General features: G+C 45.5%; 1 protein-coding gene across 2 annotated transcripts in view; it reads right to left on the reverse strand.

Annotated features, from left to right (window-relative positions):
* Nucleotides 1–25,496, reverse strand: part of Tmtc1 (transmembrane O-mannosyltransferase targeting cadherins 1) — a 207,368-nt gene that overhangs the window by 157,032 nt on the left and 24,840 nt on the right. For both annotated transcript variants that reach the window (XM_041644123.1, XM_041644129.1), the window contains exons 3-5: nucleotides 25,102–25,175; nucleotides 21,911–22,087; nucleotides 20,276–20,479 (exon numbers count right to left, since the gene is read on the reverse strand). In XM_041644123.1, the coding sequence (XP_041500057.1) occupies nucleotides 20,276–20,479; nucleotides 21,911–22,087; nucleotides 25,102–25,175 (455 nt within the window). The remainder of the gene's footprint in view (nucleotides 1–20,275; nucleotides 20,480–21,910; nucleotides 22,088–25,101; nucleotides 25,176–25,496) is intronic.

Genomic DNA, 25,496 nt, shown 5'->3' on the forward strand with positions numbered 1-25,496 from the left:
GATTCAAAAATGTTCATAGTTAACTTACTACTAATCTACTTTGAGTATAAGGAAGGGGAGGGACCACAGCCAGAAGTTTCATTTATTTCTTGTTCAATAAGAGAGCCAACTTCACTATGGCAACATTTCTGTTAGTATTTGTGGGTCCTCGGAGGGGTCTCTTTAGCCCCTGCATTATAGAGAGTGGTTGTGTGTTGCTTTTATTGGTTAATGAATAAAGAACTGCTTTGAGCCTGTGGCAGGAAAGAACAGAACTAGGCAGGGAAAGCTAGGCTGTATGCTGGGAGAAAGAAGGGCGGAGTCAGAGAGAAGCTTTGGAGCCACCAGAGTCAGACATGTGTAAGCCACAGCCACGTGGCGATACACAGATTATTAGAAATGGGTTAAATTAATATGTAAGAGTTAGCCATTAAGAAGCTAGAGCTAATGGGCCAAGTAGTGATATAAATAATGCAGTTTCTTTGTGATTATTTTGGGTCTAAGATAGCTGGGCAGCCGGGAATACAACAAGAGAGGCTCATCCTGTCAACACTACACAGGTGCAAACACCATGTATTTTTAAAGATATATTCTTATTTTTGTACATATTGGTGTTTGCCTATGATATGTCTCTGTACCACATGTGTGCTATGCCCTTTGAGGCCAGAAGAGGGCATCAGATCCCCTGAAATGGAAGTTATAGAGGTAGTGAGCCACCATGTGGATGCTGGGAACCAAACTTGGGTCCTCTAGAAGAGCAGCGGTCAGTGACTTAATCACTTAGCCATCTCTCCGGCCCAAACACCACATTTTCTTGAGGAACACCACAAATTGAAATTCAGAGGAAGCAGTGTCCAGTTAGCTGTAATAAAAACTATTTGGGGCAGTGATTTTTCTCTCAGTGGGATCTGGTTCTTACTATAAGAGAAATTAACACTGTAAAAAAGGGTGGGGGAGGTGGGGCAATAAAGTCATAGCAAAGAGGACTTTAACAGCATAACACAAAACAGTACTCAGCAAGGAGATGTCCCCAGCTTCTTCCTTGAGCAGCTGAGAGGGAGCCTGAACTGGCCCTATCCTATAGCCACACTGATGAATATCTTGCATATCACCATAGAACCTTCATCTGGCGATGGATGGAGATAGAGACAGAGACCCACACTGGAGCACTGGACTGAGTTCCCAAGGTCCAAATGAGGAGCAGAAGAAAAAATATGAGCAAGGAAGTCGGGACCACGAGGGGTGCACCCACCCACTGAAACGGTGGGGCTGATCTAATGGGAGCTCATCAAGGCCAGCTGGACTGGGACTGATGGAGCATGTGATCAAACTGGACTCTCTGAATGTGGCTGACAATGAGGGCTGACTGAGAAGCCAAGGACAATGGCACGGGGTTTTGATCCTACTTCATGTTCTGGCTTTGTGGAGCCTAGTCTGTTTGGATGCTCACCTTCCTAGATCTGGATAGAGGGGGGAGGACCTTGGACTTCCCACAGGGCAGGGAACCATGACTGCTCTTTGGACTAGAGAGGGGGGAGAGGGAAGGGGGAAAGGGGAAGGATATGGGAGGAGGTAGAAATTTTTAATAAAAAAAATAGAAAAGAAAGTTAAATAGAATAATAAAATGTATGGGGGCAGCTCCTGCTTAGAAATGCCACAAAACAACAAAATGCAGGAACTATAGTGGCCTTTCATGTGTATTTTAATAAATAAAGTTTGCCTGGAGATCAGAGAGTAAAATGTCCCACTGGTCAGCCTTACAGACCAGACTGTGGTAACACACACCTTTAATTCCAGTACCCACACTAGTTGCCACAGAAACCGGACAGTGCCACCTTTAATCCCAGCCCTAGAGAGGAATATAAGATGGGAGGAGAAGACAGCTCTCACACAAAGTCTCATTCTGAGCTTCCTGAAGACGGGATCGCTATTTCAGACTGAGGTAGAGATAAGTAAGAGTCAGTAACTGATTTGTTTTACTTTTCTGACATTCAGATTGAACCCAATTTCTCTCTCTGAGTTTTTATTAATAATACTTCAAGAAATGTCTCTGAATGTAATGGTATTTTTCCTCTTATTTATTTAGAAAAATCAGCTAAACAAATATCAACATGCAAAGGACATGCACACATTAGCTTCCTTTAAATGCTAAGAAGGAAAAAGAAAACTGATCTACGTCCACACTGAGGTACAGCCTGTCCTATATCCACACTGAGTAGAGCCTGTCCTACACCCACACTGAGTACAGCCTGTCCTAATCCACACTGAGTACAGTCTGCCCTACACCCACACTGAGATACAGCCTGTCCTACACCCACACTGAGTACAGCCTGTCCTACACCCACACTGAGTACAGCCTGTCCTACATCCACATTGAGATACAGCCTGTCCTACATCCACATTGAGGTACAGCCTGTCCTACACACACACTGAGTACAGCCTGTCCTACATCCACATTGAGATACAGCCTGTCCCACATCCACATTGAGATACAGCCTGTCCTACACACACACTGAGGTACAGCCTGTCCTAATCCACACTGAGTACAGTCTGCCCTACACCCACACTGAGATACAGCCTGTCCTACACCCACACTGAGTACAGCCTATCCTACACCCACACTGAGTACAGCCTGTCCTACACCCACACTGAGGTACAGCCTGTCCTACACCCACACTGAGGTACAGCCTGTCCTACACCCACACTGAGTACAGCCTGTCCTAATCCACACTGAGTACAGTCTGCCCTACACCCACACTGAGTACAGCCTGTCCTACACCCACACTGAGTACAGCCTGTCCTACACCCACACTGAGTACAGCCTGTCCTACACCCACACTGAGGTACAGCCTGTCCTCTATAGCATGTGCTGTTGCTATAGATACTACTACTGTGACAGGGTTAAAGATTTCCAACACACAGGTGATCTAGTTTATTCAAAGTCTCGCTTCCCACGTGGTTCCAGAAAAATCTTTCTCTCACTCTACCATTTTCCTTAGCTATTATTTTTTGTGATCCTTTCTTTTTCTGTATTACAACATCTGAGCAATTTTATTCCAATTTCTATAAACTGGGATATGGGTTGTAATTACTTCTTGGATTAGATTATTCCCTTCCTGAGTTCAGTCATTTGAATGTAAAACTGTAAATGATGTATACAGTGCTGCATTAAGCACTGTTGGAATACACCATAAAGATGTTAATATCGTTCATACCAAGGGCATACATAGTACAGGCTACAAACACATGGCAAGCAAGGACCACCAATAATGCAGTGTATCTAGGAGGAGGGAACCTGAACTACATCAGGACTGGCTTTAGAGTGCTGGGCTGTGGCTCAGGGGCAAAGAGCTCGCCTAGTGAGCTTGCCCGGCACATCTCTGGAGTTTCCAATGCCAAAATGGGGGTGGGCAGGCTTAAAGACATGACTATATAAGACCCATTGAGAGTGGCTAAGATGGTGGTACCCAGGGAGATGAGGCAAGAAAACCATGACATCAGGAACGTAGGTACATTTCAGTGGCTATTCACTGGGCTGGAGCAAACTCTCACAGGGACACAGGGTGGAAGCTCAACCTAAAGCCAAACCACCCACAGACACCAGAAGAAGGTCCCACAGAACAAGACTCAATGGTACCCTAACTGTGACCCTCACTGCTTCTAGCTTGATGCCCGTGTCCATAAAATGCTGATAATAACTGAGTTTATCTCAGAGATCTTTAAGCAGTAAGCTGTAAAATTCTCATCACAAAGCTCAGCATTTCCTGGGGCATGAGGAGGCCATGGTGTCCGGCCAGGTCCCTGCTTCTCCACACAGCACATCTCTGCTCCTCCCAGAACCAACACATTCTAATTAATTCCATTTTCTGAGTGTATCCCACCTCCCTCTCTGTCTCGCTGGAACTTGACATGTTTGTGATCCGGATAGCTTTACGCCTCCCTCACAATTCTCCTCGTCTCTCTCAGCTCCTGCGCCATCAACAATTCTGCACCCCGCATGCCATACTCTCACTTCACCTGATTCAACACTGTTCTGCTTGCTCTGTTGTTCTATCTGGGAACTTTCTGTCCCTTTATTTTGACAACCGAAGGCTATTTTTTTTTTCATGACAGTTTCCATAGCACTAAATGCACTGGAGTTGTTTACTTATTTTCATTCGGAGGCTTACACCTAACACTGGCTGGGGAAGATGACTTGCTTCTGCTCCGAGTGCACAAGCCTCCGTGTCTTCTGCAGCACAGTGATCCTGTGTTCTTTCATTCTGCCCCAGAACAGAGCATCCCGAAAACCATGTGGTGGCATCTGCTTTCTTGGTGAGCTCACAAAGGTCATCTATTAAACTATGAGTCTGCGGGTTGAAAGATGACTCAGTCAGTAAAGTAAGTGCTGCCTACTCAGGCTTGAGGGCCTGATTTCAATCTCTCTATAGAGCCAATCACATTCTGTGCTATTAATCCCAGAGCTGGGAAGGTGGCCGACAGGAGGACCCCTGGAGCTCACAGCCAGCTAGCTGAGCCTTCTTGGCAAGTCCCAGGCCAGAGAGAGAGACTGTCTCAAAACAAAACCAAGATGGAGAGCACCTGAGGAAGAACATCTGAGTCTGACCTCTGACCTCCACATGCACACATGCACACTGATCAGGCACACACGTGAAAATGTACAAATAGTTTACACGTTTGAAAGCAGAGGCACTCTAACACACTATAGTCCTTTCTGACTGCAATGGCGTCTTTTATCTTCGTAATCTCAATATTTCTCTTAGCCTGCAGGAAAACACAGATGTAATACCCGCAGAGACAGTTTATTTCTTTAGGAACACCTGCTGCGTTGGCCTCTCACTGAGAAATGCCAAGCCTTTACCAACCTGGGGAAGAGCTGCATGCCCTGATTCTTTCCAGCGGGCTCTAGGAGATACGAGCATTCCCATGTGGATGACCCTGACCTCTGCCTTTGACCCCAGGCCACCCCTCTCCCGGTATTTCTGACTTGGCACACCATCTGAGCTGCTACAGCATGTGGACAGGTGGCCTGTGCAAAGAAGCCTGGTGGTTACACTGACGGTTCTATAAGTAGAACAGGACTATCTATGTAGGTGTAAAAAACACCCATCAAAGACTTAAGAATATACAACCTTTGGCCAGGGAGACAGTTCGGTTGGTAAAGGACTCATGGTACAAACATGAGGATCTGAGTTCAAACTCCAGAACCGACGTAAAAAAGCCAGGCATTGTGACAGACTTATAATCCCTGCACCGAGGGGACAGAGACAGGAGGATCCCTGGGGCTCTCCAGCCAGCAAGCCTAGCCTAACTGATGCACTCCAGGCCAGTGAGAGACTCCACAAACAAGGTAGACATCTCTTGAAGAACGACACCGGGGTTGACCTTTGGCCTCTACACATGTGTGCTCTATGACACACTCACATGCACACAAAATACAAATATAACGTGCACACAAACATACTTACTACACTTCCAAAGGCTTTAATACAGGGCAACCAAGGGCAAGGTTTGAAGCTCCTCTTTAGTTTTGGTAATAAGGAGCTTTTGTTTCCTGGTTTTGCTTTTGTGGAGCAGAGGTCATGATGGGAAACAAGCTCTCTGGGATGAAGGGGAAGGGAGGGGGGCGGGCGGGCTCTGGGGCTGTGCCGGCTCCTTGTAAACACCATCCCTAGATCTGTTGAATAAGCTTGCTCTTGTTATCGCTGCTCTTTGTTTGTGTTTTGAGTTTGCTTTCTGACAGTATTTGGCTTCCATTATAAATACCAGCTTCTTCCAGGCCAACAACATCTAAAAGTTCTAAATATTCCAACCATGTCTCCATTCAGTCCCAGAGTGAAGGTGCCCTGGGTCAGGAGAGCAGAGACCCAGTCTAGGGCATCCATTCAGAAAGTCCATTCTTATCCCGATGTGGGATACGGGAGATTGAAATTTCCCAGAAGATTTGGTATCCTGTTTACAGGGCCAAGAATGGGAAGGAGTTCCAGAGCCTCTACCAGAGGATTGTCTTCAGGGAGCATTGCATCCTACTCCTGGGTCTCCATTGCTCCTGGGTCTCCATGATGGAATCTGCAACACTCAGATCATCAAGGCACCAGAAGAGTCATGTGATGTTGACTGAGGTTTCTGTCCTGCCCAGTTCCCACAGTTGTTAGGTCCCAAAAAAAATCACACAGAAGTCTACATTAGTTATAGACTGGTTGGCCCATTAGCTCAGGCTTCTTATTAACTCTCATAACTTATATTAGCTCATTATTCTTATCTAAGTTAGCCACATGGCTCAGTACCTTTTTCAGTGGGGCAGGTCACATCTTCCTTCTTCGAGGTCTGGACAGGACTGGGGAGGAATGGGCTTCCTTCTTCCCAGAATTCTCCTGTTCTCATTGCCCCGCCTCTACTTTCTATTTGGTTATCCTGCCTATACTTCCTGCCTGGCTACTGGCCAATCGGAGTTTATTTAAAACATAATTGACAGAATACAGAATTGTCCCACACCAATGTGAGGATCCTATGAGTTCATCTGTGGAATGTTCTTAATGCTGTGTTGTGTGTGTGTGTGTATGTGTGTGTGCACATGCACGTGGGAGGGCACATAATTCATAAAGTCTAGGAGGGACTCTATTTTGAAGTTTGATATCATATCTAATAAGAAAACTATGACCTCATCATCCAGCTGTTGTTGAGTGAATGCTGGTGAAGATACAGGAGCCACATCAGTAGCTGTGGAGAAAGCTGACTGCAGATGTCAAAAGAACTCTCATAGGGCGGGGCAAGCCCTGCTGAGAATCACTGCTGGCTCTGGGGACTTTGACACTAGAATGCAGGAAGAAGGACACTTTGCAGCCACTGCTTAGCAGGTGCCTGGGTGACTGGAAGTAAGAGAGATGAAGGCAAGTCAGGGTCAGCTTTGAGGCGTTGTTGTCGGAAATTAGATCTCTCTCAGTTATTGAAGGGGCAAAGAAAGATGTCCCTCGGGGCCATCACAGTCTGAAGGACCAGAGAAGCACTGGATGAAGCCTGAATACTCCCGAACATACTTTCCTCCAGGCCACACACACCTCAGATCCATTTCTTACTGGAGATCCACTGCGGGACCAGAATTATCAGAGAGTGAAGCTTTGCTGACAGGGAGGAGGTGGTCCAGGCAAGCACCCTCTCATGGAAACCCGGCTCAGACCCCACCCCTAAGGAGCCATGAAGGGACCAAGAACAATGCAGTGGTGGGGCAGACACTTTCTGTCCTCTACTGTTGTATTCCTTAGAGGAAGAAGGAAAAAGACTGGAGAAATTGATTAAATAGGAACATGAAAATACATGATACTATTTCTCATACACTTAAGATTTTAAGTGTCTCCAGAAGACAGAACAGCAGCCTTTCTCATTCTTGTCATCTTTCTTTAGAAATGAATGGCGTAACGTGGTGGCAATAAGCATGGTTTCACCCAAGCGTAATAATTTCATGCCCATGGGGAGATAGTACTGAGCCCCACAAGCCATCACAACAAATGTCACTCCTGAGATTCCACAGCAGGGCAACGTGACCTTTGGACACAAAGCTCAGAAGGAAGAACAGGTTGGGTTGTGCCTCTGTGAGTGGCCAGTGTACGGCTCCTTTTTAAAATGTGAAGTGTCCCACCCAACACTGGTGAAGGGTCTTGCTTAGAGTACAAAGCCAGAGGCTATGAATAGACAAGTCCCACCTACTCACCCACGTTGGAGGAAAACAGAGCTGCTGCCACGTGGGGGCAGAGCTCCATTTAGGCCCCTAAGCAGCTGAACACTGGCCGCAGGTTAACACCTGCAATGCGTACCTGCTTTCCCCATGATAGGGCCTTTCTAGAAGTTGTTCATAAATCTTTGCAGAAAAACACTACCTGGGGTTTGACTTCGACAGTCTGAAGAATCCTGGACGGGTGAACAAATGGTGTGGGTTCAAATCTAAGACTGTCCACTCTCCAGTTCTGTACCCCAGGGCAAGTTAAATCATCTCTGGGCCCTAGGATCGTCTTGGTTCATGTATAACAGTGACGGATCCAGGAGTCGTATGAGAGATGAAGTCTGAGATTCAGTAGCAGCAAACACCTTGAATCATCTGATTGCTGATCTATCAAAGTAAGAATAACTAGGCTTAGATTTTATAAGTGACATAACCACATGAAGAGCCCGACATGAGGCTCTGCCTTCCATTTGAGGTCAGCGATGAGGAGACCCATGTCCCAAGGGCTTGGGAACAGTTGGAGCAAGGGTGAAGCCATGTAACAGACATTGCCTAATGGTTCCTTTTTACCTAAAATGACAGGAAGACAACGGAAAACAAATCCAAACCCTCAAGACACCGAAAAGTGGAGCCTGGGGTGTTAAACGATGTGATCCATTCTCTGCTGGCTCCAACTGTGGAAGAGACTGGGCATCTTCAGATAAGGAGCAGGTGACAATGCCCTTAACAATAATCATACTAGTGATTCTCCTGAAAAACTATGGAAATCAGATATTGCAACACTTACTGCTAGAAAATAAGAAATCTCTTCTGAGTCACTTTTGTGTGACTCTGGGCTCCACGAACCATTGAGCCCACTGTGACACGCTACCACTCCATGTGAGTCAGGAAGAAAGTCCCAGAGAGGCTTTTGAAAAATTCTGTATCCGTAGGGCCTTCAGGACAGCAAACTATTTTCCTTAAGTGACCATTAAACTGCTTCAACCTTGAGTTCTAAAAGCCAGACTCTGACACAAAGAATCAGTCAGCTTTGTCTTGGCCACAGAAAGCTCCCAGCAGGTTGCGGCTGCCATTGGACATTGACCCCTGTCAATACTGGACCACAGAGCTCCTGATCAATCAAGCCAGAAAAAGGCACCTGCTCACTTCTCTGTCACTTAGGGAAGTAATTATCTGTTCCAGTATGAAATACAGCTGCCCAGGCACAATGGACATAAGAAGGAATAAGCATTTTAAGCAGAAACAAGGAATTATAAGCTAAGTATGCTGAATGAATAACAGGAAGGGGTTAGCAGCCTGTAGGGTTCTGGTGACCATGCTCTTTGGAAGACAGTCATGAGGGTTTAACTCAATGAACAGGTGGAGATAAAAGACATTCTGGTCCCTGTCATAGTTTCTGTTGCTGTGATCAACAGTGTAGTAATAAGGGGGCAGCAGCGGGTCTGCGTCCCCAACACCCCAGCCGCGTGCTAGCTTATGCCCGAAATAACAACACACAAACTGTATTCATTTAATCACTGCTTGGCCCTTCTGCCCTAGCCCTTACTGGCTAATTCTGATATCCCGATCAACCCATCTCTAATAATCTGTGAGAACCGGTCTTACCGGGAAGATTCTAGCCTAGTCCATCCTGGGTCGGAGCTTCATAGCGTGCGTCTGCCCAGGAGCCAGGAGCATGGCATCTCTCTGAGGCGTCTGCTCCCGTGAGGAGGAGCTGTCAAGTCTCTGAGCTCACTTCCTCTTCCTCCCAGCATTTTGTTCTGTTTACTCCTCCCACCTATCCTCTAACCAATAAAATGGGCCAGGGCAGTGCCTTTATTAGCCAATGACCTTCCTCCATCATTTCCCCTTTTTCGGTTTAAACAAAAAAAAGGCTTTAACATAGCAAAATTACATATAACAAAACAGTTATCAAGTAAAAGTTACAATAATCTTTATCATAACTAAGGAAAACTATAACTATAACTAACTATTCTTAACTCCATCAAAGACTCCAGAAAGATATATTACCTAAGTAAACAAGAACTAAGAAACTTCAAACTCTAGAAATGACAGAGACATCTCGCTGCCTGGATAGTCACCCAAAGTTCCTCTGTACCGTTGGGGCATCCATCTTCAGCCTTCAGGCCCATGGTATCCAGCAGACATTTCCATAAAGCAGGAAAATTCAAAGTCAGTTCAGTCACTATCTGTTGTGTCCTGCAGAATGTCTCCCAGACTCTTTCAAAATGAATCAGGAACCCTGAAAGATCATGTCACCTTAGGCAAGTTCAGTAGTCCTCTCTCTGCGGGTTCTCTGTGTCCAGTTTATGCAATAGTCCAGGCAAGAGCAGTTTCTTGCCCAAATGGCTATCAAACTCCATAAGGTGCCTCTTCGATGCCTATCTTCCTCTTGAAGTACATTGGTGCTGCCAGGAGCAGAGTGTCTCATTGTCATGAAAAGTCCTCAGTTATTAAAACATTAAATGTCCTATTCTGTAATCTTTGAAAGACATGAAGAATGTCTATCTAACTGAAATACATCTCTATATATCTAGAAAATCTAACTAACATAACTACAAGCTTTACTATTATCGATGATTATCCATTAACAACCTATATTTCTTAATTATACAGTACATATTTAAATGAACTACACAATCACAATACCTTAATCAAAATCAGAAACACTTATACATATAACAAAATTGACCTTAAATCTCTATCAATAAAGCAAAATCTATACTAATGCAAATTATTCATATCTATATCACAACAGTCTGACAAAAAGTAGCATAGGGAAAGGAAGGGACTGTTGGGTTAACAATCCCAGTATGTCACTGAAGGGAAGTCAAGGCAGGGACCAGAAGCAGCTACATCCATAGTCCAAAGCAGTGGGAAATGAACACACACATTCTGCCTGCTAACGGACTGCATCCATCTTTCTCCTGTCTCATATAGTTTAGGGCTCCCTGACTGGCGAATGGTGCCACCCAGGGTGAGCTAGACCTTCCTACATCAATTAATCATTAAGACAGTCCCCTACAGACATGCCCAGAGGCCGATTTGATCTAGGCAACTCCTCAATGAAAGATCTTTTCTCAGGTGATTCTAGGTTGTGACAAGGTGACTTTTAAAACTAACCACTGGCCCTGGGCAGTGGTAGCCTTTAATCCCAGCACTTGGGAGGCAGAGGCAGACAGATCTCTGTGAGTTCAAGGCCAGCCATGGTCTGCAAGAGCTAGTTCCAGGACAGCTAGGGCTGTTAGACAGGGAAACCCTGTCTATCACTGTCATCTCTTACTGAGGACCAGGAAAAAAATTCTTCTTCCAAGGGTCCTGTCAACTTCTCTTAAATATGAACATTCCGAGAAAAACAACCCAAAACATTTTATAGTCTGGGGAAGGAAAATCACTTAATTTTGGTGCCAACCTAGGCTAAATAGTGAGTTTAAGGTTATCCTTAGCTTTACAGTAAGGCCCTATCTCAACAAGCAAAAGATGCTTTAATATAACTATTATATATATATATATATATTTGACATAACTTTAGAAGAAAATATTAAGCTTTCACAGCTACACAGAATTTAGTCATGGTTTCAGAAAGTCTAGAACTGTCAAGACAGTCTGAAAACAGAGACTTAATGCTCAGGCTCCCCTGGAGAGAAATCTAGTACAGACAAGCCCACAGAATACGCTGTTCAGCCTAAACTGGGTTGAAGTGCCGGAATATCACCCCAACTTCCTCCAGCGGAGCTCCACTACCTCTGTCCTGTGTGCCCATACTGTGTTTTCAGCCTGGAGGGCCCACACCACCTCCCTCCTCACTGTCTCATCATAACAGACTCGGCTAGGGCCAGACTTACCAGGTTGCCAAGGTGACCTCTTCAGTGTACTCTGATCCTAACCTTGGGTTTCCCACCCATAAGGAAATGACCCTTTATCTGCATGACTTCCTACCTCCTTGGAAGCTAGTCCAGGCTGGGTCAATGAGAATTCACTCTTTACTGAGAATGAATCAGGACATAGTAATCACAGCTCATCTTCTATATAAAATTAATCTGAGAGGGACAGAATGAGTGCAGAATGTGATACTCAAATAACAATTATCAGCCTTTAAAGGAGGGAGAGCTAGCAAGACTGTTCAGCGAGCAAGGGAGCTTGCTGCCAAGCTTGATGTCAAAAGTTCAATCTCCAAAACCCACGTGGTGGAAGAGGAGAAGAGTCTTCCACAAGCTGCAGTCTGGCCTCACATGAGTGGGCACCACGGTGTGCACCCCACATGCATGCACACAAGTTAAAAAGCGAGACAAATAAACGCACTAAAAAAGTGAACAGTAAAACTACATATTTACGTAAGGGAGTCTAGAAAGGCAAGAGTGAGTGAGTACACACATGGACCTGACGTCACTGTCTCCAGAAACCAGGCTCAATATAAGAGTCCACGTGAATCCTTTCTGTAAACGATCCTTAAGACCTGTGGATGCTGTGAGTATATAATAAATGTGCATTATTCTGATATATCAGTGATCTGACCGACGCTTTAAGGACAGCTAGGAGGGCTGGAGGCAGTGTATTTAATCTTCAGAAGTTAATCTCTTTAATGTTGACGTTTCCCGTCAATACATTTGACCTAAGTTTCAAAGACTCAGGCAGTGCACAAGTCTAGAATAGAAAAGGAAATGAGGGGGAAAAATGATAAATTGAACATAGTAGAAAGACATCCTCACATCTGCTCCAGCGCTGGGGGAGCCACTGTGGAACTCACTTCCGGAGCAGCCTCCAGCTTCAGTTTCTGTATCACAGTGAGCCAAGGGCGGTAATTAAGAAGCAGAGGAAAACTCCCCGAGGCTTCGGGAGAGATTTCTGAAAGCAAATCCGAGAAATGCCAAACCACACAGCCCAGCCCACCCCACCCCACCCACCCTGAATCTTTTCAATGGTTTAAAAAAAAAATCAAGGTAGAACACAGAACACGCGCGCTAGAGAGAGCCAACTCCTACAAGATTTCCCCCACCCTCCACATGTGGACTGGGGTGCACACTCATGCACAAATAACTCAGGAAATGAAAAACTGGCACAAAACCAGGTGTGGGGTCTCACACTTGTAACGACGACACTCGGGTGTCTCTGGCAAAAAGACTGAGTTTGAAGCCAATCTGGTCTACACAGTGAGATTCTGTGTCCGGAATGAGTGAATAGATGGATGAATAAGTGGAGGGAAGACGGGAAGAGGAGAGGAGGGGAGGAGGGGAGGAGGGGAAAGTGAGGAAGAGAAAAAAGAACAAGGGAGGGAGGGAAAGAGAGGAAGGGAAGAAGGGATGGGGGATAGAAGGAGATCGGTGCCGTGCACCGCGGCCCGGTCTGTGCTCTATGCGTTAGACCCCAGTTCGCGAGCTTCGGGAAAGGGGCTGGAGGTTGAGAATACAGACACAGAGACAGACGGACACACAGACCTTTAAACACTGATACCAAAGCCCCCCTTTATTAGCACCATGTAGGCTTAAATACACTGCAGTCAATGGCCAACAGGTGAAAATCCCATCCTCTGATCCTCTAAGCTAGGCACAGCTTCTAGTAACTTTAATTAGAAGGTTCTAGGAGGGAAGAGCAGCTGAAGGCCAGGACTCTTTAATCCCAGCAGATCGGACCAAGATCCAGAGGTCAGCAACTGGCCCCAGAGACACTGCACAACGGAAGCCAGCACGAAAGCACAGACAACTTCTGCTTTCTTTATCTGCAGCTCCAGGAAGATCTGGAAGGGGTGAATTCTTCCAAGAACAAAAGGCAAAACAAAACAAAATCCAAACACTCAGCACGGTCCACATTGTTCTTAACTTTCATAAACAATTCGGGTAATGTAATAATGAATGCTCCCATTCAAGACATTCTGTTCCGAGCCGCCCATAACCACACTTGAGTGCCTGGATACGAGCTAGCTTCTCATCAGTACCTGTCCTTCACAGCTGCAGAGAACGGAGCAGGCAGCTGACTGGGGAAACCCGAACCTCTCCTGGCTCTGTTCAAGCAAGATCAAAGTCTCTCATCATTGCATATGGTAGATACTCATTCCTCTCCAAAGCTATATTCCATCACAAAGAGAACTCACTTGAAACCAAATACAAAGAACAAAAAAAAAAAAAGATCTATTATAAGATTTAACTGTTGGTGACAACTCAATCCACACCAGTTACTTACTATGATATATCCAGGGCAAGCTGAACTCTAACACAAAACACACAATCAGTCCTCTCTTCCACAGACCTCTGGATGATAGTTTTAATTTTTTTCAATTATGTTATATTAATTGCCTTTATCCCCTAAAAATCAATGCTTACATTCCTTTAAACACTTTAGCAGGCTAGATAATTAAAGGCAAATCTGCAATGCTGGGCCTCTCATGGAATCAGTACCTTGGGGTGATTTCAGAATCAATATGCACCCCACCTTCTAGAGACAAGACAGACTGTGGTTTGAGCAATATGAATAACATGAAAAATTTATAAGTCCATACCATGAAGCACATTTTCCTAAGGTTATTAGGTCATCTATTTAAAAACACTCACATATCAAATCTTTGTTACTGGGTTTCCATCCTGATTTATTTGTTAAAGTAGCATTTTATTAAGTCATAACTCTAAATGTATCAACATTTTTAATGAAGCCTGTGACCCCATCACTCAGGAAGCTGAGGCAAGAGGATCAGGAGTTCAAGGCTAGCTTTGGCTACATTCTATTTTAAGTCAACAGTCTCAGAAGCTAAGAATAACAGGAATGTTTGAAACCCTATGGAGGCAGCTCACATCAGTTAATGAAATACAATCACACACCGTCTACTCCCCGTCAAACATGGCCAACTTCCCACCACTACTTTGAGAATGTTTGTCTTTCGTATTCTATTTCCTCCTAGCATATTGTAAGCTCATAAAAAGAAAGTTGCCAAACACTATAAATAAGTCAAACCAAGACTAAACAACTTCCCTTTATAAATACAGCAAAGAAAATGCCGGTCATGAACAGAAAAAGGGCTCCAAGCATTCCCTTCACACCAGTCTTGACATAAAACAATGCGTGCGATCTTAACACTTTTGAGAATCACAACGAAAAGTTCCTCTAAGCTCACATGAACTCATCTGCTCCTGACGTTACTCCAGGGGGCAAGTACTGGGAGTAAACAGATTTGAAGATATCTGCAGCTATGCACACACCTGGCAGACCAGACACTCCGAGCCTAGCACATCTCTTTGAAAGGCCACCGCTTACTTCACAGGCTGTGGTAAGGATTACAACTCCAAGCTGCATTTAACGCCTGCCTTGTGGATGTTAGGCACACACGATACTGATCATGACAAAATCGTGATCTCATCGATTACTCCCCAATATAAGAGAATTCTTAAATCATTTGCATTTCCACAATTCTGTTTTACTTTCCCTAGACAAACCAACCTTCAACACACTTCGTGAATTTTGGTTACTTTTCAGCTGCGTGTGACTTTAAGATTCGGCCACATTGATGGTATTATGCAATACATGTTACCTGATCAAAACACACGCCAGGCAACTGTGGAAGCAATGCACTAAAAATCCCCCCAAAAATGTCTGAAACCACAATAACTTATGACCTGGCACATTATACATTCCGAGTATTCATACTGTTATAGTGAACTAATACTACTTCTTATTACAATCATGCCAAGGGCCACACTGCAAAAGGGGGGGGGACCAGCTAGATGACAAAAGGGATTGACTAAAAGAGCAAATAGTGGCAACACCCCAAGATTTCTTTCCAAGCTCAGCAGCAAGAGAGAGAGAGCTGGTTGGTGGCCTTGAAGTCACAGCTGCCAGGCTCTGAACCACAGAAGCCAGACACTGGATGTTCCAGATGGTGTCTGTTGGGCTGATAGGAAAGCAGACAACCTGAGACCTCTTCCAAGAGCCCGTTGTGATGGCGACAGGTCTGAGTGCCAACCAGAAATGCCTGCACCCGGGTGGCTCTCCTCCAACATATGTCCCTGTGTCTCCTCCACTTGGAATCAGACGCCCAGCTTGATGGCTCTATGCTGAGAAGGGAAGGAAGTGATCAGCCTATGACTGCGACTCACCGGGGACACAGAAAAGCAGGAGCCAATCGGGGCACAGCAGAATGAAGCTGGGGCTGCCAGACCTTCCAAAGGCACCAACTGCTCCCATAAATTAAAGGAGTGTTGCCTCCTGAGTGTGTGATGTGTGGGAGCTTTCTGTGCTGAATCTTATAAAGCCAGCCAAGGGTCTGCTGAAGCTAACCTGGGCTGCACTGAGCTCAGCCCAAGATGGAACAGGAGCCAACCAGCTCTGGGGGAATGTGTGCATCACACATGGGGCCTGATTGCCATTCCTATCCACTCTCCGTTCATGGAGAGGAAATAGCTCACCTTGGTTCTTCTTCTTCATCTACATAAGAAAATGATTTTTCTGGTAAATTGTATATTTGAGATAAATTACTTTGAAGTCACTAAAGACTTTAAATTTATGCTGACCGCAAACAACAGTTCATGGTAAAGGAGTCTTGCAACCATGAGACCATCAGGGTATTTTTAAGTAAGAGATTTATTTATTTATTAAATTATTTTATAGTAAATTTCTTGCTGGATCGGCATGGTGGTGCAAGCCTCTAATCACAGCATTCAGAGGCTGAGGTAGAAGTGTCTTAGTCCACTCAAGAAAATTACAGACCGCCATGCACATGAAGCCAAGCAAGAGTCCTCTACTTAAACTGGTGACTGAGAACAGGCTCCTGTCATAAAGAACTCAACTTTCAACCCCAATGCTTTTTTACAACAGATCATTCTCAGCAAGGCAGGAGGAACCTCTTGATCTGTTGAGCACTTCACAAGCATTGCTTTTCAGAAGAAAGGAGAAGCCTCATTTGTCTGTCACGCCGGATCTGGAGGGGAGAGGTAGGTCAGAGAAACCTGCTTCTCTGAAACCATTTCAGGAGGAATCTCAAGTTCAAGAACAGCCTAGTCTCTGTCATGAGTCTCATGCTATCCTTTACTATAGAAGGAGAAGCTAACTCAAATAGCAAAAGTGTAAATAAAGACATAAGTCTTTCAGCATTTCCTTCATCATAATCCATGCAACCTCCAACAAATCATGCCCTTCTCCATAAGAGGACAAATGCCTGCAATAATAGCCTACTTCCCCTCTCCAAACTGGAATTTATCAGCTTGCCTGAGGCCCAAGCACCAGAGCACAGGGCCCAGAAAAGTTCAGGTAAGGATTTCACTAAGGAGAAATCAACAAGCTGTGAAGACACTCGGGACCTCAAGGACCAAGATCCGGAAAGGGCATCAGATATAAACAGGTTTAAAGCTGTTTGACAGTAAATGAATTCAGGACCAGTGATGTGCCGCGACCCTTGTTACCACACCTAACAGCTTGATTTCAACCCACAAGACCCTCATGGTGGAAGGAGAGAACAGACTCCCACAGGTTGCCCTCTGCTGTGGGAACTCCTTCAGCCAATAGTCTTTAAGATATAAGCCCACTTTGGGCGTGGTCTCATGAACTATAAATGCAGACGAAAAGCATGTGCAGGCCCCTTGGCTACTGGATTCGGTTCCAGTTCCCAGAGCTTGCAGAGGACTGTAGATCGCTACTCTGTGTGAGTTTGTTTCTAGATAAATAAACCTTTGCTATTCTCCATTCTGGGCTATTGTGGAACTAATTCTTGTACACTAACAGCCCTCTAATCTCTAAACTCAGCAGTGTGCACACCCTACACACACATACAAATTCAATATAATATATATTTTTATATAGGTAATTTCAGTTATGCTCATTGATCTGGCCACTGTCATTACTAACTCCCTAACCTCAGCACTAAAAATAGTGCCTCGCGGGCATGAGAGAAGCAGGGTGCATCATGATGAAAGAATTACTCTGTCACGGGTCAAGGAAAAGGGACATGTGCAGATGATGCAGGCGAGAAACTATTGTGTTCAGTGCCTGCTGTGGCCACTGGGGTCTGTCTGTGGAATTGACTGAGTATATTATACATAAAGAACAAAGACTACCATTTCTTTTAGCACTCTCTGAGCTTCCTAACAGGAAAGGGAAGTGTGAGTGAGCATGTGTGTATTTGATGACTTGAAGACACTGAAGGTTCGTTGACATACAAAGCATTTCACATACAGTGGTTCAGTAAATGGCTCTATCAGCCAACTGTGGTCTGACTCCAGGTGGTGGGCCCTTGGCTCTCCATCTCCCGCTATGCTTTTTACCCATAAGACAATCGCGTACAAAGACAAGCCACTAAACCAACGCCTTGCAGTAGGCTTTCCTCTTGAGTTTGCATTTTCCCCTGACTTAGGAAACTTCTGGAAACAACACTTTATATGACAATTCTTGATTCAACTTTTGTCAGCCTCATACCAAAGCTTGAGATATATATCCTAGAAGTTAAACCAAAATGGAAAACCCCACACACAATCTCCCTTCCTGCTGCATATGATAGGTTTACCGCTCACACTGCACCCTGGTGTTCAGAGACCCACACACAGCATCACGGTGCAGAACTACGCTGGGCTCATTTTGTTGCTGTGATCAAACATTCGGACCAAAAGAAGCTTGGGAGAAGAAATGGTTTATTTGGCTTCAAGTCAGAGCCAGAAGTTCAAGCAGACGATGTGGGAACTCAGAGCTTTGTGCCACCTTCGCTTTCCAGCTCAGGACCAGGAAGTAGAGAATGGTCCCACTCACACTGGGCTAGGTCCGTCTACATCAATTAATAATTAAGACAATTCCCTGCACACATGTCTACAGGCCAAAATAACTGGGGTAATTCCTCAACTGAACCTTCCATCTGAGGTTGACGCTAGGCTGTATCAAGTTGGCAGTCAAACCCAGTGAGGACAAGAATCAAGAGTAAGCATGCTGGGGTCTGCCACGTAGCAGAAGAACACGGGCTGCCGGACATCAGTTTCCATGTTCTTGATGTTCAGTACGTATGCTCTCGGTCCTGATAGCCAATCTGGCATGCTACTTTTGGGGTAATAGAGAGTATGCAAAGGAGCTGTGGTTTAACGTCCTGTCTGCAGAGCCTGAGATCTGAAAAGGCGGGATGCTCTCGCCTCTCCCAACTTTACACATACAATCATATCTGACAAAAGTATAAGCAGTTTTCAGAACCAATTTTAACAATGAATTTACACTCAGATACATGACATGTTACAGGCTTCCTTACCCAGGAGGGAAACCAATCCTTTCGCACAAGCATGCTGACCAGGTAAGAGTTTGGCCTGCTTCTAGAACACGGTGCTGATTTGCAGAAGCATGCAACCTAACTCTCGTCCAGTTCTTTGCAGACACAGAGATGACTGCAAGAACCTTTCCAATCCCAGGGTAGCAATGAAGGAGCCAGGGTCACACAAGCTGGTCCAGGCGGGGACCTCTACTGTGGCCCTAAATGCTCACCAGGATCCCGCACTCAAAGCCTGACAGGTGGCAGAGAACAGTTCTAAGTGACCCCGCCCAGTTCCAGCCTGGCCTCCAACACAGGCAAGGTTTGTGACCCTTTAAGAATCCCAGCGTTTTTCAGTCATTGACACTCACAGACGCTGCAATAGACATGAAGTCACAGTCAGATGTGCAAGTCTTCCCCTACCCAGTGAACAGACGGCAGAGAGCAAGTTTGCTTGTTTCAGCTTCACAGTGAACCTGCTTTATTGGTGTTCAGGAGCTAACCGTGGATTGGAATGAGCTGACTGATTTGCTTAGGAATCTTGCAAGCCAGTTTTTAAGTCAGCCCTCATTAAAGATAAAGTTAGATAAGTGTAAACAAACTGTATCCAAAGAAATGTTAGGTATCAACTCCGGGCATTTCCTAGTTAGACTGCCGGCTCTTGAGATACTAAGTATCGATGTCATCTGTCTGGCGGAAAATGCAGAGTGGCAGGCACCGATTACTCCGCAGCTAGTGATGTCACACCATAGCCTGGCATCAGCGGTGGTGGGGACATTTACATGGAAACGAGCAGACATAAATCAGGTGCCCTCTTCAGAGAGCCAGTTAACAGACAGAGGATGTGAGCACGCCACCCGCGTGGGCTTTCATCTTAGGCTTCCTGCTCTGGTATCTTTCATCTCCCCTCTGTACAGTTCATCTGCGCACATATGGGCTTGCACCCCACACACGAAATTTAAAATAAAAATGCAAACAAAAGCCTAACATATTCTTCCGTTTAACATCTTTTCTACCCATTACGTCACTGCTGGTTCTAGTGAAATCTTTCCTTATGGTTGATTGTTCACGCCAATACACTCTTACAGCCCCCTTATTTTTTTTAATCTTACAAATATTTAAATAACTATTAGTCGAAGACTGCATTAAGAACTTGGATTCAACTGCCAAAAAGAGTTGAATGCAAACTTCCATCCTCAAGATGTTCAGTCACTCCGGACTAACTTCCCAAACCACCATGGAAGTACCCAACCCACAGCCAAGACCTTGGGGGACACAGGCTGTCCCAAAGGGCTCTCTCAGACCTTCAGATATGCAGACAGTGTGGGCTGCAGCACCCACCGGGCAATGCACAACACAAGAAAGGAATGTGTACGCACCTCATGAGGGACCACACTGCTCCTGGGGACACAGGGAACCTGCGGCTCTTGGGCTCTGGTGGCACTGGTGAATGGCAGCCTCCCCAAACGTCTCTGTGTGGGAAGCGCTGTTTTCTGCTCTCACGGTGGGGGTGGGCATGGTGAGAGGAGGGCTGGGAGTTGCCCGGCTGCTGTGGGCTGTGCTGACAGATCACCCCATTGCTCCTGGTAGTTCACAGAATTGAGGAAAAATCAAGTCAGACAAAATGGCAAGGCTTGTAACAGAAGAAGCAGCCACCCTTGCTTCCCTAGCTGAGGCGCCTAAAAGGGTGTATTTTCAGATCCCCCAGTCTCCCGTGTCTGCTATCTGCAGCTGTCTACTTTCAAAAGCATAACTGCACAATCAGTTTTCCTTTCTCAGTTTTATTTTTACCGGCACATATTCACTGTGCATGTTGCTAGGTTGTGTGAGGATATTTGCATGTAAGTATACGATGCTTTTTACCATACTCCCCCATACCCTCTGACTCCCACTTCCCTCTCAGTTTACTCCTCTTCACTCCCGAGACAGTCCCAACTGAGTCTTATATGCATGCATACTATATAAATATAAATATATATACATACAACTATAGAACCCACAAATGAGAGGAAAATACATGATAATTGTCTTTCTGACTTAATTCACCATGTACGATGACCTCCAGATACACCCCCATTTTCCTACAAATGATATGATTTCTTTCTTCCCTACAGCTGAATTCCATCGTATATAAATTCTACATTAACTTTACAGAGTCCTCTCTGTTGACAGACATCTAGGCTGATTCCATACCCAGCTGTTGTAACCTTAGTGCTGTAGTAGAGATCCATATGCGTGTCTCTGCGGTATGTTGACTTGGAGTCTCCATATCCAAAAATGCTATAGCACGGTTATATGATAGTTCTATCTTTGTTTATGTTTGTTTGTTTTGCTTTGCCTTTTGTTGTAACCGCCATTCTGTTTTCCACAGTGGCTAGGTTAGTCTGCATTCCCACCAGCAGTGCGTAAGTGCTCTCTTGTCTCCACAACCTCACCAACATTTGTCACCTGTTTGCTTCATGACTACATGTAAAACGGTAAGAAACTAGGGTTTGATTAGAGAAGAAACTTCTACAGGCTTGAACTTCTGATACCCCCAGTCACACTTAGCATCCTCACACAAAACAAATGGACCTTTACAGTTGAGGAGGAAAGTGGATACTCAACAAGACTTCCCTTTAACTAGAAAATTACATGGCCTGTGAGTGAGAACAGGAAGACACTGGCTCCAACCAACCTCCTAAAGCTCTTTAGGTCACACAACTCGAGCAAGCAAACAGGCTTCATGTTCAGGGAGCTCGCTCATGGGTAACAGCCATCAGAACTTGGGGATTCAAGACAAGCTGCTAACACTTACCAGATCATAATATGACTTTCTCTGTGAAGCAGGATTCCCTCACCAGGACACAACCAAAAGGGCAGACTGGCAGTTCATACAGTTTCTTTCCACTCCAGATGCGACTGTCTTAGAAGCCATGAGCCAGAAATCCCCTTCCCCTTTCAAGCTACGTTAGTCAGGTTCATCACAACAAGAAAAGGAGCCAAGATGACAACGAAGGTTGGAAATGACTTACAACTTATCCTGCTTGTGGGACGGGGAGAAGAGGTCGTAAACCAAGCACACTCCAAACACGGTCACGCCGGTCTCCTTGACCAGCATGGCACAGGTCCCCAGGAACAAACTGAGCAGCAGAAAGAAGGGAGAAGCCGTCGGGGGAACGCTCTGCTCTGCACAGCCCCGATCCAGACTCCTGCAAAGCAAGTCAGGCATTTCCTTATCAACACATGGAATACCACGGGACAGTACCTGTCAGCCAGGTATCCAGTGCAGAACAAGGCAGGGAACATTCACCATGCAACTATTCAGAACTGTTAAGACAGTGGGGCCAGAGAGATGGCTCAATGGCTAAGAGCTCTTCCTGCGCTGTCAAAGGGAGTTTAGTTCTCAGAACCCACATCCTTAGCTCAGAACCCCTGTAACTGTAGTTCCAGGAGATCCTATGCCTTCTTTGGGCTTTCTTAGGAACACACACTAATGTGCATGGACACACACACACACACACACACACACACACACACGGATATATTTAGTAGATAGTAAGATGTTTAAGTGAATATGTTTCAAGCAAATAACACACACTCCTAACAAGTATTCATTGACCGAGAAGTCAAATTCCCTGGTACAAACCACGAATGTGCAGTAAGCAAACAGAATATCAAAGCCCAGAAATGGGAGAATTAGCATGGTAGTGAGGTGCTGTGGGGGGATAATGGTCTTGTACATTGCAAATGTTTGTCACTCATAGATTTCATAGCAGTGTTTGCACGGTTAGGAATGCAGTAGGCAGTATCAAAGATGGGGCCTGGAAATCAATACTATACTAGTCTGGCTCCATCCTCTTCACTCCAGACCCCAGGCCTCCGCTGCACTATCCTGGCTTCCTCTGCCTTACTGGTATCTCCCTGGCAGATTATTCTTTGTTGTGGGGTCTGTCTTATGTGCTGCAGGGCATCTGTCCAGGGGCATTTTACTCTCTGTCTACTAGGTGCCAGTGGCACTTCTCCAGAGGGACAACGGAGATGACTGACCTCACAAGAGCTCTGGCCTAACGAGTGCTGTCAGACAGTAATGGATTCAAAGTCTGAGCAGAGTACTGGAAGGTGGAAGAAATGGGGAAGGCGAGGCTTGCTTGGAGGAAGTGGGCATTGAGAACATGTCCTGGGGTGACCACAGGAAGTGGGCATTGAGAACGTGTCCTGGAGTGACCACAGGAAGTGAGCATTGAGAACGTGTCCTGGGGTGACCACAGGAAGTGAGCATTGAGAGCGTGTCCTTGGGGTGACCACAGGAAGTGGGCATTGAGACTGTGTCCTTGGGGTGACCACAGGAAGTGGGCATTGAGACTGTGTCCTTGGGGTGACTACAGGAAGTGGGCATTGAGAACATGTCTTTGGCCGGGCGGTGGTGGCGCATGCCTTTAATCCCAGCACTCGGGAGGCAGAGGCAGGAGGATCTCTGTGAGTTCAAGACCAGCCTGGTCTACAAGAGCTAGTTCCAGGACAGGAACCAAAAAAGCTACAGAGAAACCCTGTCTCGAAAAATCCAAAAAAAAAAAAAAAAAGAACATGTCTTTGGGGTGACCACAGGAAGTGGGCATTGAGAACGTGTCCTAAGGTGACCACAGGAAGTGGACATTGAGAGCGTGTCCTTGGGGTGACTACAGGAAGTGGGCATTAAGAACATGTCCTTGGGGTGACTACAGGAAGTGGGCATTGAGAATGTGTCCTAGGGGGTGACTACAGAAAGTGGGCATTGAGACTGTGTTCTTGGGGTGACCACAGGAAGTGGGCATTGAGAAAGTGTGTCCTGAGGATGACTATACCGCGCTCTGGACCTGTTATTGCCTTGCTCTATCTCCTGTCTGCCATAAGGTTAAGTATTCACTTCTGCCAGCTCTTGCATTCTGTCTGGATACATGGGCCAACCAACCATGACTAAAACTTTCAGCCAAAATAAATAATTCTGCCTTTAGGCTGTTCTCTCAGATATCTGGACCACAGGTATGCAAAAGTAGCTCTTCTACAAGAGGAAGAAGGGAAATTGTTGCTAATTCAATGTCACTGGTTTAGAACAGTATTCTTAAAAGTGAATCATGGGGCTTTGTAAGTTATAGGTCATCAAATTGATCCAAAGGCCAAGTTTACATATTCCCAGCCAGTATCTCTCTATGAGGTCAGTTGGTATAGTTGACCTGGCGTCTTTAGGGAGACATCTCGAGTGCTCTGTCCCAACTCACATTTTCCTAACTCATTTTTCTCTGAATATGGATGTCACAAGTCAGTTAAAAATGCCTTCGCTTTGGGGATAATGGCGCAAAGCAATAGAAAGCGGTTTCCTGTACGCTGACCAAAGGATTCTAAAGTACAAAACTAGTTAAGAAACAACGCTTCCTGGCCAACCTTGTTGTGTGACAGTGAGTGACTGCTGTAAGAATAACAGAAAAAACAAAACAGGAACAAAATGAGGATCAATTAGACAAATCAAAGGCAAACAGAACAGCACTGCAAACACGACTCTCCAGCTATTCCTGTTCGCAGCTAAAGTTTCACTCTCGGCCAGGATCAACAAGCAAAAGAATCCAGAGCTTGGATTCCCGGCGTGGGGACGGTGGTCTTTTAAAGCCGATGCGAGGGGTGGGAGATGGCTCCGTGGGGAAAGTGCCCGCTGCACAAACAGACCTCTGAGTTTGATCCTTCACATACATTAAACAAACAAGACGCAGACAGAAGCCTGTTGTATTCACAGCACTGGGCAGTGGGGACAGGCAGATTCCCATCAGGTTTGTGAGAGACCCTGCCTCAAAAGATAATGTGGAGAACAATTGAGGAAAACATGCACGTGTGAACATGTACATGCATGGATGCACGCATACCTGCACATTCACACGCACACATACCCACACACACACACATACACACACACACATACACACACATACATACGCACACATACACACACACATGCACACATACACACACATACACACACACACACACACACACACACACACACAGGGGATATTAAATGCTTCAAAAGTAGGATTGGAAGATAACAGGTCTGCACTCGGTAAAAAGAGGGTTTCTCTCCCCGACACCCACCGAGCATGTTACAGTCCACACAGCCTCTCTCTGGTCAAGCAGGGCTTTAATGTATATGTGGCAATATGTGACCAAACCACAGAAGGGTTTGCTTAACCCCACTCACCTATGGTAGGAAAGAAAGGCCAGCAGGAACAGCAGACATGCTAACACATCGGCTCTGCCCACGATGCCAGCCACCTAGAAAGTATAACACAACGAAAAATGTAAAACTTGGAACATTATTGTCACGGTATCTTGTGGAAATGCATTTGATTTTGGGAACAGCACAGCAGAAAGCCTATTATTTACAGGTGGCAACCTATGGACTAAACCCCTGACCACCTCTGATGACAGTGTATGCTCCATGGTACAGTTACAGAAAGAGAAAAGGGGAAACAAAGGGACTGAGTTTCCATACTTAACCTGCTTCCTTGGTTCTCTTTCACAGAGGATCAATGCTCAGCATCAAAGTCTGTTCAGTTCTTGACTTATTAAAACACACTTTGAGGGTTGTGGGCT

This window comes from Microtus oregoni, unplaced genomic scaffold (assembly GCF_018167655.1).
Source record: "Microtus oregoni isolate MIOR12 unplaced genomic scaffold, Mior012 000002F_ref0000024, whole genome shotgun sequence".
Lineage (NCBI taxonomy): Eukaryota > Metazoa > Chordata > Mammalia > Rodentia > Cricetidae > Microtus > Microtus oregoni.